General features: G+C 40.6%; 1 protein-coding gene across 5 annotated transcripts in view; it reads left to right on the forward strand.

Moving 5' to 3' along the window:
• The window catches only part of psip1a (PC4 and SFRS1 interacting protein 1a), a 246,632-nt gene that overhangs the window by 138,620 nt on the left and 89,620 nt on the right, over positions 1-18,392 (forward strand). For all 5 annotated transcript variants that reach the window (XM_067404355.1, XM_067404356.1, XM_067404353.1 and 2 more), the window contains 3 exons: positions 10,548-10,610; positions 10,710-10,788; positions 10,892-10,985. In XM_067404355.1, the coding sequence (XP_067260456.1) occupies positions 10,548-10,610; positions 10,710-10,788; positions 10,892-10,985 (236 nt within the window). The remainder of the gene's footprint in view (positions 1-10,547; positions 10,611-10,709; positions 10,789-10,891; positions 10,986-18,392) is intronic.

Genomic DNA, 18,392 nt, shown 5'->3' on the forward strand with positions numbered 1-18,392 from the left:
GGCTGAACCTGGCAGACGTGAGGGAGTTGGACTGTTCTCAGCTCCTAAACTCCCCTGTCTCTCAGGCCAGCCTTTTTGGCGATGCGGTCGAGGTTGTTGCCCAGCAATTCTCGGCCGCCCAGAAGCAGTCAGAGGCAATCAGCCATATTCTGCCCCGGCGGCCAGCTGCTGCTCCTACACCGCCGGCTCAGATGCCTCAGTCTGCTCGTCGCCAAGGCCGCCCTCCAACGAAAGCAGCGCAGCCCATCTCTGCCCCTCCACCTGCCAAGTGTCAGGCCAAGAAGCGGCATTCCTGAGATGGGCGACCCGGAATCAGAGATGTCTACAGTTGGAGTCGGAGATGTCTGCTCTACAGGACACTGTAGCAGGGCCGCTCCTTCCCCCGCAGGAGGGCCGGGGGAGAACCTTTCCATCTTTTTTGCCACTGGCTCTGCCTAGGGCTGGGCAATATATCGCATGCGATTGTCACACCATCACCTGCTTTCAAATGGAGCGGCATTTAATAGACAGAGCCGTAGATCAGTGACAAGCCATGCAATATCGCGTTCATTATCGCAGATGAATCGCCTTCGATAATGAACGCGATATTGCGCCGCTTGGCAGGGATGCCCCCGTCATGCATACGGAGATTGCTACCCTTTTGGAGAAGGGTGCGATTGAGCCAGTCCCTCCAGCCAAGATAAAGTCGGGTTTCTACAGCCCCTACTTAATAGTACCCAAGAAAACAGGTGAGTTACGGCCAATCCTGGACCTTCGGGACTTGAACCGAGCTCTTCACAGACTTCCGTTCAAGATGTTAACGCCCAAACGCATTTTCGAATGTGTTCGTCCACTAGATTGGTTTGCAGCTATCGACCTGAAGGACGCGTACTTCCATGTATCCATTCTTCCTCGACACAGACAGTTTCTTCGGTTTGCTTTCGAACGGCAGGCATATAGTACAAAGTTCTCCCATTCGGGTTGGCCCTGTCTCCTCGCGTCTTTACCAAGGTCATGGAGGGAGCTCTTGCTCCCCTCAGGGTCCAAGGTGTCTGTGTCCTCAACTACCTCGACGATTGGCTGATTCTAGCTTACTCTCGAGTGGTTGTGCAAGCACAGGGATCTAGTGCTCAGACACCTCGCCCGTCTGGGCCTTCGGGTCAACTGGGAGAAGAGCAAACTCTGCCCCGTGCAGAGGATCTCTTTTCTCGGTATGGAGATCGACTCGGTCGCCATGTGCGCGCAGCTTACGAGCGAGCGCGCGCAGTCACTGCTGACTTGCCTGAATCAGTTCAACGGCAAGACAGCGGTTCCACTGAAACTTTTTCAGAGGCTCCTGGGGCATATGGCTTCCGCAGCGGTTGTCATTCCGCTGGGGTTGCTCCATATGAGACTGCTTCAAGTATTTGCTTCACGGCCGAGTCCCGAGATAGGCATGGCAACAAGGCACATTTGCGTTCGGTTGAGCTAAAGTTTCTATCTTTGAAGACTGTGCTCCTGACTGCTTTGGCTTCTATTAAGAGGGTTGGGGACCTACAGGCTTTCTCTGACGAAGCGTGCCTAGAATTTGGGTCCGGAAGAGACTCACATTATCTTGAGACCCTGGCTCGGATATGTGCCCAAAGTTCCCACCACTCTGTTCAGGGATCAGGTGGTGAACTTGCAAGCGCTGCTCCTGGAGGAGGCAGACCCAGCCCTGCCGCTGCTCTGTCCAGTACATGCTCACTGCACTTACATAGTCCTATTTCCTCAGTTGAGTTCCACTGTTCAGAACCCTAGGTTCCTCCAGCACTGTCTATGTCTACGCCTGTGTCCATGCCCCTTCGGTCAGCCTTGCGTTAGACTAGACTAGGTGATTCCCCCCGTGTGTATTCCACTTTAAGTCTCCTTGGGAGCATGTGTTTTCCCCTGGCAAGCCACTTGCCATCTCTGATGTGTAATTCCACCCTACGGGTTGGTTACCTCAGTTCTTATCACTGCTCTGCTAGTGGACTTCTGTAAGACCTCCATGAGTAGGCAACCTGTTAGCGTATTCCTGCTGGAATATGCTACCCAGTGCATTCTGTGTGTGTATGGTCCTTCTATCGTGCTACTCACGAGACATTACATCCCCTTGCCACAATTGCTGTTCCGCTGAACGGCTGGGTCACTTGGCTCGGCTACTCAGCAAAGACTTGAATGCGAGTTGCTCGCGCTGCTCCTCTTATACCCACAGAGTGGGGCGGAGCTTGCACATGCAAATTCCACAGACCAAGATGCTCTTCGTATCATTGGCTTGTTTTGTAAACACTCGAAGGTGATAGGGCTCTCAGGCAAGACCCCATTTCGTCAGTCTCTGACGTAACATCTCCATTCCCTCCTTCAAGGAACGAGGGTTACATACGTAACCTAGACGTTTTATTATTAATAATAATAATAATAATAATATTATTTTAATGATTAAATTCTATTGTACAGTAATAATCATAATATATTTGTCAATTTCTTCAAATTAAAAAACTGACTTTCAAAATGGTACAAACTGTATACTCATATTCTTTGTTGCCTTGAACAACATTTTCAACTTCAAAATTTCAAAATTCCACAGGGATCCTGGTATCATCACAGCAGTGTTTTTAAAAAAAAAAAAAAAAAAAAAAAAAAAAAAAAACCTCTTTCTGGATAGCGAACTCCTTTTTTTTTTTTTTTTTTTTTTTTTTTCACCCGCTGGAGTCTGAGGCTGATTTGGGGCTTGGAGAAGTTTTGACATGCCCTGACATTTGTGCTTTTTTCAGTTGTTCATAAACATATAAATGACAAAAGTGTAACGAATGTAGCGGTTACTAATCAATTTATGGATGAAATATGAATATAATAATTCATAAGGTTATGAATAAATTATGATTCATATATCGACCCAACAGGGAATTAAACATATATTGTGAATCAATTACAACGAATTATAATCAATTACATATATGATTAGTTCTGGTTTAATAATTAAGAGAAACTGGTCGTTTGTCCAGCAAACTAAGTCCCTCACAGAATATTATAAACAGAGTTATTCTCTGGCCATGAAAATAACTTGCTATTATAACATCAAAGCATAAAGCGATCGAAAAACGTTAAAGTGACTTGGTTTTCAGCTGAAAGAACAAACAGAACAATCATGCGTGAATAACGTTTTAATATATGCAAACTACGAATACAGAGGTTATACATTTAAATATATATACAAGAATATACACACCTATGTACAAGAGTGGAAGTGGAGAAGGAAAGAGAGAAGGCAAGTAGCAAACTCACAACCAGTCCTAAGCCAGCAAGGAAATCAGTTTCATCATCTAAGATTGAGAAACGGCAGTATACTTGCATTGGTTGTGTGTCGAATTTCAGGTTAGTGCTGGTGCAGTTCGTTGGCTTCCTCCATTCTGCGGGAAGGTTCGAACTGAGGACTTGAGAGTGAGTTTCGCTGGAAGATGGCGGTCCCGAAGCTGAGCGCGATGGCAGCGCGTGGTCACCGGAGATGTCCGGGAAAAACGTGCACGAGATGCTCGTGAGACAATCGGGAGAGAACACACAAGAAATTGTGCGTCTTTGCTTTTATGACAGATAAGCCGACACACCTCCTCGAGGTGGGGTGGCCAATAACATGGGTGCAAAGTTGGCGGGAAAGCTTTCCCTTTGTTTGGCCTCACGACTTAATCTGCATGATTTATGACTCTCAGATCAGATTTCGAAATGGAGTGCGTTCTTCACAGTATCATTAAACACATAGAAAAATGCATTTGTCAGCTGTGTGACATATCTCAGTGAATAGCTCGTGTCCGAAGCTTCACAAAGAGATCAAACTCGGTACATCAGAAATGCCTATAAAAGAAGTTATGGTTTACAGACAGAATTCTATCATTAAAATGCACACAATATGCACAACAAATTAACAAGTTAGTGATTAACAAAGTTCATCAGGTTCAAAGCGTTCTGAAAACTCCAAAGTTTATTGACTCTGAACGGATCCATCCAGACGTTACAAAAGTGTCATTACACTGTATTCAGCACAAACTAGGCTACAATAATATGTGAGGTACATGTATGTACATGATTGTATTTTTGAATAATGTTTATGCGTGGTTATTGAAAAAACTAAAAACTTAAGTCACTGAAATAAGGCCAAAAAAAGTATATTAAATCTGTGTTCACAAGACTTCTGGTTATTGGAGGTTGTAGACTAGAGTTTTTGCTTCAGAATTATGTAAAAATTATGCTGCCTACTCCTTCATGTAAAACAATATATTGATTTAGTTTTTGTAAGACACTTTTTGTCAGGAAACACAGTATGCATGGAGGCTTGAATCTGCATGAATAATGGGCCATTTACACCTGATAAGACAAAAGAATCACATAATAATGACCTGAAATGACTTGCATATTAATGAGGCCTTTCAGTCAGGTAGGCTGTGAAAAAAAACACTCCATGAGTACGCAACCTGTTAGCGTATTCCCTATTCCCTATTCCCTGTAATAATGTCTCAGCTCATCATAAACAGCAATACTGTGAAATATTATTACAATTTAAAATAATGGTATTCTATTATATTCTTTAAAATATAATGTATTTCTGTGATGCAAAGTGTTTGAACAATTATGTTACCTCTATGGCATTTCATGTAGGCTTTTAGCTTAAAAGCATGCACATTTGGAGAAATATTGATGGACTTTTATATATTTATGTCAATTTTCTATACTGAGAAAAGTAATATTAATTTTCATCACTGTGCTGGATACTGTGTTTTAAATTCATACTTGCAGCCGGAGGGCGCTCTCTGTGCACATTTAGTCCACAAATTATTCTAAAGAAGAAGAGGACATTTCAGGAATGGTGTTTTTAATTCATACTTGCAGCCAGAGGGCGCTCTCTGTACACCTTTAGGCCACGAATTCATATAAAGAAGAAAAGGAACTAGAAACTAATGGCATGTCTTCTACAGATCGCTAACCATGGCTTTAACATCCAAATAAACACTTTTCAAGACAATAAATACACGATTGAGACGATGTATGCATGTTTTGCCTCTGAATTTGCGTCTGAATAGCGCTGGCTCCGTGGGCGTGGCCGCATTAGTGGATAATGAGCTGAATCAGACTTCTGACATGGCTCTCTTTTCATACAGATTACTTAAACACAGAATGTTTGTTTTCGATTTGATTTTGTTTGACTTGCATGATTTAAAACCTGACATTTCAACGTTTCTTTAGACGTAAGTGTCATTTTTTTTGTCATTAGTATTCATAAATTACAGTTCATTTTCTGAGAACTATCAGATTGGACTTCGTTCAGAGGGAGAGGAGAGATCACGCATCATGTTAGTTTTCTTTATTTTACAAAAAGCACAAACTTGTTTTTACTCTGAGTGTACACAAATAAAAGAAGACATTCTATAGTTTCAATTGGTATATTACTTATGTCTCTATGACAAGAAATGACGGAGTATTTTAAGTCTGTTTTGCTGCAATGTGAAAAAAAATCCTGCAAAACGCGCCGGCGCGTTTTCAGACCTCAGAGTTAAACAACTGCTGTTTGTTGATATTCCAATTAGAAAATGTAAATTCAGTAACACTGTTGTATAAAGTTTGTTGCTTTAACTCCCTGAGGTCTGAAAACGCGCCAGCGCGTTTTGCAGGATTTTTTTTTCACATTGCAGCAAAACAGACTTAAAATACATGACGTTAGTTCCTGGTTCCTTTTCTTCTTTATATGAATTTGTGGCCTAAAGGTGTACAGAGAGCACCCTCCGGCTGCAAGTATGAATTGAAAACACCATTCCTGAAATGTCCTCTTCTTCTTTAGAATAATTTGTGGACTAAAGGTGTACAGAGCGCCCTCCGGCTGCAAGTATGAATTGAAAACACAGTATCCAGCACTCATAGTGATGATAATAAATATTGAATAAATATTACTCCTCAGTATAGAATATTGACATAAACATATAAGAATCCATCAATATTTCTCCAAATGTGCATGCTTTTAAGCTAAAAGCCTATATGACATGCCATAGAGGTTACATAATTGTCCAGACACTTTGCATCACAGAAATTATATTTTAAAGAATATAACAGAATACCATTATTTTAAATTGAAATGAGACATGATTACAGAGGGTTTTTTCACAGCCTACCTAACTGAAAGGCCTCATTAACACTAGAACCGCCGGAGGTCGCTGTATACCTAAAACCGCCATGCGGGTCAATTTTACCCACGCACATTACACCTGTTTTTATATGGCTAAAGAACATATTATTTCACTGTATTATGTCGCTGTGTTCACAAAGAAGTGTCTAGAGTCATTAAATGATTGTCTTGTCAACTATATTTTTGTCCTGTTTTATGTTCAAGGCTTTTTTTTTATGCAGGCTACACTAATCACTTTTCATAACGGTCAAGCTAAACAAGTCTGCACTGACGATGAGAATTAGAAGGAAGTAAATACATATTTTGGTGGTGTAATATTATAATTAATCATAATCATATATTAAGATAAACCATAAATTTAAATGACTAAAATAGCCTATAGAAAATAATGAACAATAATAATTCACCACACTGCATCGGATGTATGATGCAATGACAAATTCAAGCACGCAGCTTCACCTTAATTATTTAGATCCAAAGTTTATTGATGCTCACTCTCTGTAACTAACAATCCTGTCCTGAAAAAAAGTCAGTCTAATTTTTTCGGAGGCTCAGGATCGCTGTCAGATGAGCCGTCAGATTCTGAGCCGACCCAGGAAGCGTCACTGATCTCACCACCATCAGACTCCATCACTCACGGCATTTAGAGCTTCTGCCTCTTCTGCACCCACAAATCGCCAGCTTTTACTCATTGTGACTTTATTTATGAAACCGATGACCACTAATTCAGTAAGTGAAAGGCGTTGCCTAGCAATATACAAAGTTTAAACACAGGGGACGCGAAAATACAGGCATTGTATAGTGGGTAAATTTGACCCGCGCGGCGCTTATAGGTATAAATGCCCCGTTTTATGATCTGGTTTTATCTAAACAATTTTTAACACCAAGGGATTGTAAATTACACAATTTTAGTAAAAGTCAATGACTGTGAGACTTGAATGTATTGAAAACCTGTTATGTACATTTGAAAAACAGCCACGGGTAAAATTGACCCTGTGGCGGTTCTAGTGTTAATATGTAAGTCATTTCAGGTCATTATTATGTGATTCTTTTGTCTTCTCAGGTTTAAATGACCCATTATTCATGATGATTCACGCCTCCACGCATACTGTTTTTTGACAAAAAGTGTCTTACAAAAACTAAATAAATATATATTTTTATGAACAAGTAGGCATTATAGTTTTTACATAATTTTGAAGCAAAAACTCTAGTCTACAACCTCCAATACCCAGAAGTCTTATGAACACAGATTTAATATACTTTTTTTGCCTTAAGTTTTTAGTTTTTTACCACGCATAAACATTATTCCTTCAAAAATACAAACATGTACATACATGTTCCTCGCATATTATGGTAGCCTAGTTTGTGCTGAATACAGTGTAATGGCACTTTTGTCATTAATATATTTATGAACTGAAAAAAGCACAAATGTCAGGGCATGTCAAAACTTCTCTAAGCCCCAAATCAGCCTCAGGCTCCAGAGGGTTAAAAAAAAAAACATCATGGTGTAACATAAATCAATGTGTTTTAGAACAGCATGGAGACACAAATCTCTCTGCATTAATCCAAAAAGAAGAAAAGCCTGTATTTGTTCAGGATTTGACCCTGTATCAGCATTATTGACCAACGCTCTACCACTCGACTACAAATAGACTATCTGTGATATCCAGATGCCCAGATATTCCCTTTTCCAGCAGTACCCAGAGTGCCCATGTATGCGAGAGAGAAGAGCTCTTCATTCTTCTCACTTCGCAATAGTAAAAATAATCAAAAAATAATTGCATTGCAGTTTTTTTGAGGTGACATTTCTGACACTAACTGTGAGATATGATGGTCTTGTGGCATGTGTGTTTTTATTATTATTATTATTATTATTATTAGGGATGTCCCGATCACGTTTTTTTGCCCTTGAGTCAGAGTCAGAGTCATTTGATTTTGAGTATCTACCGATACCAAGTCCCGATCCGATACTTCTATAATACATGAAAAAGAATAAAGAAGAGCGAAAAAACAGATCCAGGAACAGTGCTTTTCAGGTTTTTCAGGTATCTAACAGTCATTTTCACGAACAGAAAATGGATAAAGTAATCAAATATAAAATATCACTGCATATTATCTTTACTGTATAAAATAAATAAAGATTAATCATTATTGAAGTTACAAAAACTATTCAGTCAAGAGCAGTAAGTGATTTCTTTATTTGTTGTTTTATTTAACATTAAAAACAGGCAGCAGGAATAGTTTTCCCCCTTTAAGACATGCACAATCCAGTACTACAAACCTATACTATTGTCTTTCTCGACTAATATACATTCACTTAAGACATAACCGACTATGTTTGCTAGGATACTCGCTAGGACGGGCATTTTAAAATAATTTTTGTATGAATTTGTCCGCCGAAGCGCAAGACTTGAAAGAGAACTCAGTATTTGCGCGCCGACTGGAATAAGCGTGTGCGCGCTTCAGATGAGCACGCACAAATCTTCTCACACACTTCTTTCGCGTCTTGTTCTCGAAGGTTTAAATCAACAAGGCTTAAATTAGTTAGTTTAAACACAGATAGCAACGTGTGCTGTTCAGGTCTCACCTGTATAAACACCTGGGAGATGATGGCGTAAATGACTGCACATGAGAGCAGATGGCACTCGCAGTTAACAGTTTACAAAGAGTGACTGTTTTGTCCGCGCTTTTTGATTATCTTTGTTGTAACGTTTTGCACATCCATCGACTAAAACGTACATTATTTGAACTCTGTCTGTCTGTTTTCCACGTTGCTATTTTAACAAACCATAACGGTACGGTTCGATTTATTTTTATTTTTTATTTTTTTTTTTTTTTTTTATACCGAGAACCGTTGCACCCCTAATACATATATATCCGAGTCCTGATCGGGAGGTAACGTCCGATTCCGATCGAGTCTGAAACCACGTGATCGGGCCTGATTTCCGATCACATGATCGGATCTGGACATCCCTTATTATTATTATTATTATTATTATAGTGCAAGCAACGAGGTGCGTTCAAATCCTGATCAATGATCACGCTGCATTTTGTGGAAAACAGCAATTCTAGGCTAATAACAGTTTGTTTTATGGGAAAAAAACTAACACAACATAAAATAATGATTATTTATAACTTAACTTAAATTTTCACTAACTTTTTTTTTTTTTTTTTTTTTTTTTAATTGGTAAATGGACGAAGTGTGTTCATATTAATGTCTTTACTGACACTGCATCATCTTATTTTCCATCCCATCACACAAGGAATACAAACACAGTTTGCAAAACTGCAATAATAAGTTTAACTGTCCCCAGACTTTATGAAGGCCTGTGTTGAAAATGTTTAGGCCAATTTACGGTGACTCGCGCACAGGGAAAAAACATATATACTCAATTTTTATTAGGCTAATTCCTTGTAGTTAAATTGTGGCTACCTTTTAACCTTCTTATTCGTTTCTTCGTTTTTCAAATAATACAATATGCTCACATTTTAACTAATAGACTTCGAAGAACAATTTAAAAAAAAGTGATCAACAATTTCTTAATTAATTTACATAGGAACGATTAAAAAAAAAAAAAAGTGATCAACTTCTTAATTCATGTATAAAGGAATGATCTAAAGGGTTAGTTCACCCCAAAATGAATATTCTGTCATTAATTACTCACCATCATGTTCAAAACTCCTAAGGCTTTTGTTCGTCTATGAACACAAATGAAGATATTTTTTTGATGAAATATGAGAGATGTCTGTTCCTCCATTGACTGCCTTTGCAACTACCACTTTGACGCTTCAAAAAGTTTATAAAGAGATCAGAAAACGAATCCATATACATCAAAATCTCATCGGTTATGCAGCACATTTGAGCTTTCGGAAGAGGTTTGTTCTTGTGCGTTATTCAAGTTAAGTTGTAATTGATTCTCTTCAGAAAATTTGGACTAAACCGTTCAATTCATATGGATTTGTTTTCCGATCTCTAAGTTTTTGAAGCGTCAAAGTGGTAGTTACAAAGGCAGTCAATGGAAGGAAATCTGATAGCATTCTGCCATCAAACAGATTTTCATTTGTGTTCCGAAGATGAACGAAAGTCTTACGGGTGTGGAACAACATGAGGTTGAGTAATTAATGACAGAATTTTTATTTTTGTGGTGAACTAACCATTTTAAAGAAATAAATCTATAGCTTTTTAAGCTTAACAGTTAGACATAGTTTGCCATATAGAATTGAAATTGTATTGGTAATCCTTTAGAAATAAACATTCAATATTTCAGTCAGTGCAACATTAATAAATAAATACTGAGTGTACAGTTAAGCAGCTGGCTCTCTTTTGGTTAAACAACTTAACTATAATATCACTGGAGTGACAATGCAGATATTTTATATATTTTTTTGTGGTCCCCAGAACTCATCACAGAAAGATACCACATATGTCTCTGCCAAAGCTAAAAGAGGAAGAAAAAGAAAGGTAATAATTCTGTACTTTGTTGATGGTTTTGTCACATGGCCGTTACATTGACCATTACATTAACCATTAGAATTGAAATATTTGATTTGGTTGTCACAGATTGAAGCTGAACAGGACTCTGATACAGAAAACTCAAGCCCCTCTTCATGTGCTCCTGGTCTAGATGTACTATCAGCAGGTGAAAATGGCCCTTTCAAACTTTGTAGATTTTTTTTTTTTTTTTTTTTTTAGTGAAGCAACACATCTATAAATATGGATTTGGTGTCTTTGTTCTTATTTAGGTGGACTGATTCCATTACTAAAGCGCAGAGGAAGAAAACCTAAAACAGAGAAATCTCTGCAGCTGCAACAACAGGCTTCAAAGGAACCACTGAGGTCAGGTGGTGATTATTTACAAATGCCTGTGTTATTAATAGTACAGATTCATTATATTACAGATGAGATGCATTCTGATATTTATTGGCTGGTCATTAATTAAATTATAACCATCGGTGGTTGTTATCTGAAGGAAAAAAAGAAAAAGAAAAAGAAAAAAAAAGCTTTAGACCAAAATAAAAATTTCAACGTAAAACCAAGTTGTCAAGGCAACCATTAGGCTTTCTGATTTCACACACCAACAGTGTGTATGTGCGTTTGGACCACTGATCTATATAAATGACTGGATTACTCATGATGTCATAAAACGCTGCCATATTGGTATTCTCCAGTTGTGTTGTCATGATACTGGTATTTTTAATTTCAGTATACCTTGAACAATATTGATATTCAATACCATTCGATACCCTGGGGGGAAAACGCTGCGTATACTGTCATATAGATATTTTTTATATTATTTATTTTTTGTCCATTCATTGAAAGTCTAGGCAATCATTCATTTCTTCTGAAGAGATCACTTTATATGATGACAGCTTTAAAGCTTTTATTCATATATAAATGTTGATCAGTTACCATTAGTTATCTCACATAAATATTTGAAAACTCAGTGTATTTGTTTTTACAATGGGGTAATTGTTGCAATAGCTTACAGCACAAGGAAGCTTGATTTCAAATGGTAAATTGAATTTAAAAAAACACTAGTAAACGGTAATAAAATAACAAATAAACAAATTACTACCAATAGCACAAATAAATACAATAGAATAAAATCTAATTGAAAATAACATTGGATAATCTCCATTTCAAAAAATTAAATACAGATTAATCCATTAAAGTTACACAAGTTAATCAGTCAAGAGCCGTAAGTGATTTTCTCTTTCTTTTGTTGTTTGATTAACATTAACAACATAGAGATCGGCACGTTTATTCGGCTACTGTCCCTTTAAGACCTGACACATGCAGAGATTCCAAATACTGTTACACTGTTAATACGTTTTCTTCCTGAACTGTTTACGACTGTGTTTACATTAATACTCACCAAGATGGACATTGTGACATTATTTTTGTTTGTATTTGACCATTAATAAGCTCCGAAAAAGACCTAATTTTGGCACTTGTGAGCTGTATGGTAGAGGCTGCTTTATTATTTGTGTGCGTATTCAACGTATTGACAATCGGAGGAGGGTAGTAAAGAAGTACATTTACTTTGCTACATTTACTTTGTTACATTTATGTTTTTTGTTGTTGTTGTTGTTGTTGTTTTTGTTTTGTTTTTTAAAAATGTGCTTTTAAGAGTAGATTTAAATGTGGGTACTTTTACTTGGACTTGAGTACATTTCTGATGAAAAAGCTGTACTTTTACTTCGCTACACAGGGCAGCGTTCCTCTCGTTACTTTACTTTAATGCAATACTTTACATGTTAAGAAATGCATAGTTTATTCCAAGCGCGCTGTCTCTTTTTTTTCATGAACAATGTCCTATTCACAAATTAATCACCCTGAGTCGATTCTGTTGACTTGACTTGATCAAACAATTTGGCAAAACTGTCTAAATTGGTTTGCGAATCAGTTTGAATGATATTTTCAGTTTCCTGCACACTGAATCATCTCAAGCGGTTTCTCACTCGGAGAATTGGATAAAGTGGCAGTGGGCTTACAGTCAACTAAAAGCAAATCTGCAAATGTATCCTGTTGTTTGCCAGCGATGAAGATCTTTATTAGTTGAGCTGCCTATGCTGTCTGTGAACAATTCCACAGGTATCATTTACATTTGATTTCAATTCATACAGCCAATATCCTACATTTTAAATCCAAACAGATTATTATGCCATGATAACACCACTACAAAGCATGTACGTTTTGGAGAACAGACAGAAGAAGATCCGACAATGTGCATTTGATCATTGTTTGTGTTCAGATGTACAGTGGTTACGAGTGTGAGCACATGTAAAGAGTTTTCTCTCTTTCTTTCAAACGTAGCTGTATACACTGTTAGCACGGATAAGTTGATTTTACTTTAAAAATTTGAGGAAACTGGTTGCCCTAAAAAAATTAAGTAATGTTAACTTAATAATACTATACTCTCATTCAGGCGTAATAATCAAGGAACTTTGCTGCCGTATCATGGCTGCAGCAGTACAATGATATTACGCAGCGTCTCTCACATACGTCTCCATGGTTGCAAGGCACGTTCCCTGTGCAAGCAGGGGCTCAAGGGCGCTGCGTAATATCATTGCACTGCTGCAGCCATGGAACGGCAGCAAAGTTCCTTGATTATTACGCCAGAATGAGAGTATAGTTCCTAGCCAAATCAGCCTAGAAAATCGCAACTTTTCATTTTCTGTCGGTCTTAGTACACGATTTAACTACAGAAGAGTCAAGTTTAAAATAGGAAAAATATCAAAACTCTTTGGTCATTTTTAAGCGCGATGCTAACGGTCTAATCAGATTCAATGAACTATGCTAAGCTATGCTAAAAGTGGTACCGCCAGAACCGGAGATCGGCTGAATGGATTCGAAAACGGTAAAACTCAACTGTTTAACTCTAGGGGAGTTGGAAAATGAGCCTATTTTCAAAAAAAGTGGAGTGTTCCTTTAAGTGTATTTAACTTATATTTATTAATACATTCAAATACACTTACAAATTAGTAGAATATACTTATATTTTATAAGTAATGCAACCAAACTAAAATATTTTAAGTATATTGTAATTATATTTTTAAGTAAATATAAAATCCGGGCTAAGAGCGTACAAAGCAAAGGACATGCAATGATATTCGGGTTACAGATGCCAGAAATAATGCTTTGCTCTTATGTGTTTGTTGCAAAGATATCTAATTATGAAACACTCTGTAGAGCAGTTTGGGCGACTTAACATGTAAGGGGACCCGCGGTGTATGTAGATAAAAATGGCTCATTCTAAGATAATAAAAACATGATGGTTCATTATGTAATGGTCTTTATACACCACTGAAAACATAGTTATGTGTATTATATTGCATTTCCTTCAATAGATCCTCCTAAATATTACACAGTGGACCTTTAACTTCATGTAGCTGAATTAATATTATAATCAATTAATCTGTTTGTCTAGCGAACACTCAGTGTTGATAATCTATCTAAAATAACTTTTTCTTAGCATGTATCTGTGATCATAATCGTTACATTGACATTGGTTTATAAGCAGACCAGAATTTGGGTGATGAATGTGCACAAAAGTTTTATTATAGCATAACAGAGGAATGGAACTATGAAAAGAGTCATTTAGCGAGCTGAAAGAACCATTAGTTTCTCACTATAAAGCACCTTTGTTAACAAAGGGGTTCACAACTTAATACTAAATTGCTGTTTATTGTTCAAATGTATATTTGAGGATGTATACATTTTCAGTGGTCAAAAACCAAATGTGGGTCACTTTGCATACATCTGATACTTTTTTTTTTTTTTTTTTAAGAGGAATATCTGAAGAACAAATAATGTCTCAGGTTACGTATGTAACCATGGTTCCCTGAGAACAGGGAACGAGACTCCTCTGTCCTCCGTGACCCGTGCTTGAAATGCCAAAAATCACCACACTCCAATCCTATTTGCCGGCGACAGCCTATCACGTCAAACGGCGCAAACCGTGACGTATAAAGGGAGCGCCTGGGGAAACAGCCGACATCTTCTTGTCTTTGAGCGACTGTAGCAGGCATCCCGCAGCATGGCATGAAAGCACAGAGTCTCGTTCCCTGTTCTCAGGGAACCATGGTTACATACGTAACCTGAGACGTTACCTTTCGAAAGGGAACTCCACTCTGCGCTGACTGCGCTATGGGGAATGATATACCCACGCCGCCATGCTAGAGGAGAATGCCAGTCCAAATGTCTGGACACACATCCGGCAGTTCCAGGGAGAAACCGGGGGCAGAACTCCAAGGCTGTCAGTGACAGCATTCCCTACGGCCAACAGCCCAAGCTGAGCCTAAAAGAGGCCTTCCGAAAAAAAGCCTACCAAGGCTGCTCGAGCATCTGGAACCAACAGCCCGAGAGGGGGTGTTCCCTTTAAGGGAATGTGGCCAAGGAACCAAAGGAACCTCGGCCAGTCACTCGGGGGGGAAAAATCCATCCCGCTGCCACCAAGGAGGCCAAGCCAGATCCAGCGAAGCTAAATCTGGCCTAGCCAACCTTGTCTGATATACAGAACCTCCAAGCGCAAACTCCAGAGAGGAGAGCAGGAAAGAGCGACTGCGAAAAGGCAGTAAGCAACTCAAACCCACACGCAGAGATGGGCATCCTGGAGAGTGGAACTCAGCTAAACGCTCTGGACCCTCGTATGAGGGGAGTACAACCACTGTACAAGGGGAGCACAAACCAGCCTGGGGGCCGGTCTAACGGGAGACTTCATAGAAGTGTACAACCATACCAGATTAGGGAGCTAAGCACAATTACGCAGTTAACCCCAAGGGGAAGTACAAAGCTCAACCTAAAAGACAGACTGTAAGGCGGGCACATAGTCATTGAGGCCGGGAAAAGGGCCTACAACATAACCAGAGTTCACCAGAGAACTAGAACTGAATTCAGACGGCGTTAGCCCAGGATGGCCTGTAGGGCCACACCCTATTGCATATCAAGGTGGAGCAAACACCAAACACAGCTGCAAGTGCCCATGAGACAGCCAGTCCAACACAAACCAACGAGCAGTGCACTCGGTGAAGTACCTTCTACTCTTTAAGCAAGAGGAGTACAACATACGCCATCATGCGCTAAGGAAAGGCCCCGTGGGCCTATAATCCCAGCAGGCACGTGGCATCAGCTCGTGGCAGTGTTCTCAGGGTTCAAGCTAAACAGACCGACTACACAGGAGGTCATAGTCAACCTGAGACCTGGCCAGCCAGCGAAACCATTCCTTTTGTTTGTCAAAAGGTCAGCATGCTCCACAGGAGGCCATTACGGCCTACCCATCACACACGACATCAGCCAGCGGCCACTAAAGTTCTAGGAGCAAAAATAGAACCTGTTAGATAGACAGAAAATATTTTAGCTCGACTAGAGCTAAAGAGAATAAATGCACAATTTACTCAGTAAAAACATTTTTTTTCTTCTCTCAGCGAGAGGAGTACCAAGCTAAACTCCGACATGCTAGCAAAGGAAGGCCTAAAAGTGGCCTGTAACCTTAAAAGTGCGCGGCGATAGCTAGTGCGTTTATACAACACCCAAGGGGGATGAGACATACAGAAACCCATACAAGCTGTGCCAACATGCTAGGTAAGACATGAAAGGAGGCCTCAACAGGGGCCAACGACTTCCATAAACATCTGGCAACAACAGAGTAACGTATGACTCATCATGGAATGATGCCCGTACACGACCAGCATAGCTGGGCCAACAGGAAGCTGTATAAGAGAGGCCTGGAAAGGCCTGGAAAGGCCTGCTACTTAAAGAACCATGTGGCACCAGCCCGTGGTCGTGACAGGGCCCTAGCTACAAGGAAGGGTCAGTATAACCTAAAATGATAATTTTAAGGGAACTAGCTACACAACCTGAGCCTAGGTATACACATTCCAGCAGGCAATGTTAATATGCTAAACAGCGTGAGCGTAACCAGCATCGTAGACCAACAGCGCTGTATCCAAACAAGCTGCATACAGAGAGGCTAAAAGGCAAATAGCCAACAATCAAACAGCAATGAACCCCAGATGCTGTGGTGCAAACGACCGGGAGAAGTCTGTAAACAAAATTCCCTACACTCACCCTGAGTGTGCGATCCAACAGGTGATGCACTCAGTGAAACACAAACCCTTACCGGGGAGTACAACAACACCGTATTCATATATAGAGGCCGGATAAAGCCTGCTATCATAGAAAACAGGTGTAACCTGTGGCAGCACAAGCACGCTCACATAACACGCCTGCATAAACATATGAAGGGGAAATATGGGCAAAAAACGGCCAGCAACTTCCTCAGAAGAAGGCCAGAACTAGGAACTATACAACCGCAGGGGGATAGTCATAACAGGGGGATGTAAACAAAAATACACCTAACTTAGTTCTAGCCTAGCCGCTAGCTAAGGACTGTATGTAGACCACGCTACACTCGGGCTACAAATTCCCAAACACACGGAGAAAGCAGCGCGAGCGACAGCGTTAGGTGGCCGAAAAAACGGCCAACACATAACTGACAATAGCGAAAGCTAGTTCTAGCTATACACATTATCAGCCGAGAAACTACACCAACGCTAAACAACAAAGCGGCCATAAAGGGCCTGCCTGTAACAGTCAGCCTAACATACAGTTATTTGCCCAAATAACCCCTTAAAACATGAACAGATGACAACTATATGCAAAGGAAGCTATACAGGCAAAGCAAGGTCTACATAAAGAAAGAAAAATGGACCTGGCTTACCTCCTGTGGCTCGTAGAACGCAGATTCCTCCCCGATACGTCACACGGAGGGGAAAATTCAAAGTTCCAAAGCCCAAAAGCACTTTCACTATCAAGCCAGATGGCGGACCGTCAGAAAAATATTCATCATAGGCCCACTACATCAGCCCGACTATAAAGCCTGCAGCATATAGATGTCACAAAACGCTACCGAGGCGAAGGAATAGCGAGGATGAGAAAAAGCCCTCGCAAGAGAGGGGATCGATTACCGGCGCTGCTGGCACCGCTCCTCAATCACCTCCCTCAGATCTTGCTTCTTACTTCTAGCGTCTCGCCGTCTCTGCGACTTACTCCGAGGAGGAGGAGGCGCGTGAGCAGCGACACTTTCCCTCTGGGCCTGCCTCTGAGCCTCGGCTCGAGAAGGCCCGGGACCTCCCGGCTGTCTGGGCCCAGAGCTGGATCTGAGCGGGATGCAAGATCTATACGCCGCGGAGCGTCCTCGCCTCCCTGAACTTCTCAACCACCGCCTGCACGGAGGTGCCAAAAAGTTCAGTGGGCGAAACTGGGGCATCGAGGAGAAATGTTTCTCTTTCTCCCCAGATGCCGCTCAGTGGCCACCATGCCCGCCATAGATCGACCGATCGAGGTGGCTGTTTGGTGGCCCTCAGAGCGAGATCCGTGGTCCGACGCAACTCCGCGACCGCCTCAGCGGAAAGACCTTGACCCTGATCAAAATCCGTAAGCAGATCAGCCTGATACGCCAGGAGCACTGACATAGTGTGCAACGCCGCACCAGCCTGACCTGCAGCGGCATAAGCCCTGCCATTCAAACGTGACGTCACCTTCAACGTTTTGGATGGCAGTGCCGGAGCTTTCAGTGTCGGTGCACTCCCTGTAGCGAGATAGTTCGTCTCTTCCACAGTAGGCATCGACACGTACCCGTGCTGGCCCAATCCCTCAACATCAGCGAAGTCAGCTCGCTGATACTGATGCTGATGGATTCGGGCCGAGTACGGGTTCTTCCATGCCTTCTTGATCTCAGCA

The sequence above is a fragment of the Chanodichthys erythropterus genome, chromosome 12 (assembly GCF_024489055.1).
Source record: "Chanodichthys erythropterus isolate Z2021 chromosome 12, ASM2448905v1, whole genome shotgun sequence".
NCBI classification, from domain to species: domain Eukaryota; kingdom Metazoa; phylum Chordata; class Actinopteri; order Cypriniformes; family Xenocyprididae; genus Chanodichthys; species Chanodichthys erythropterus.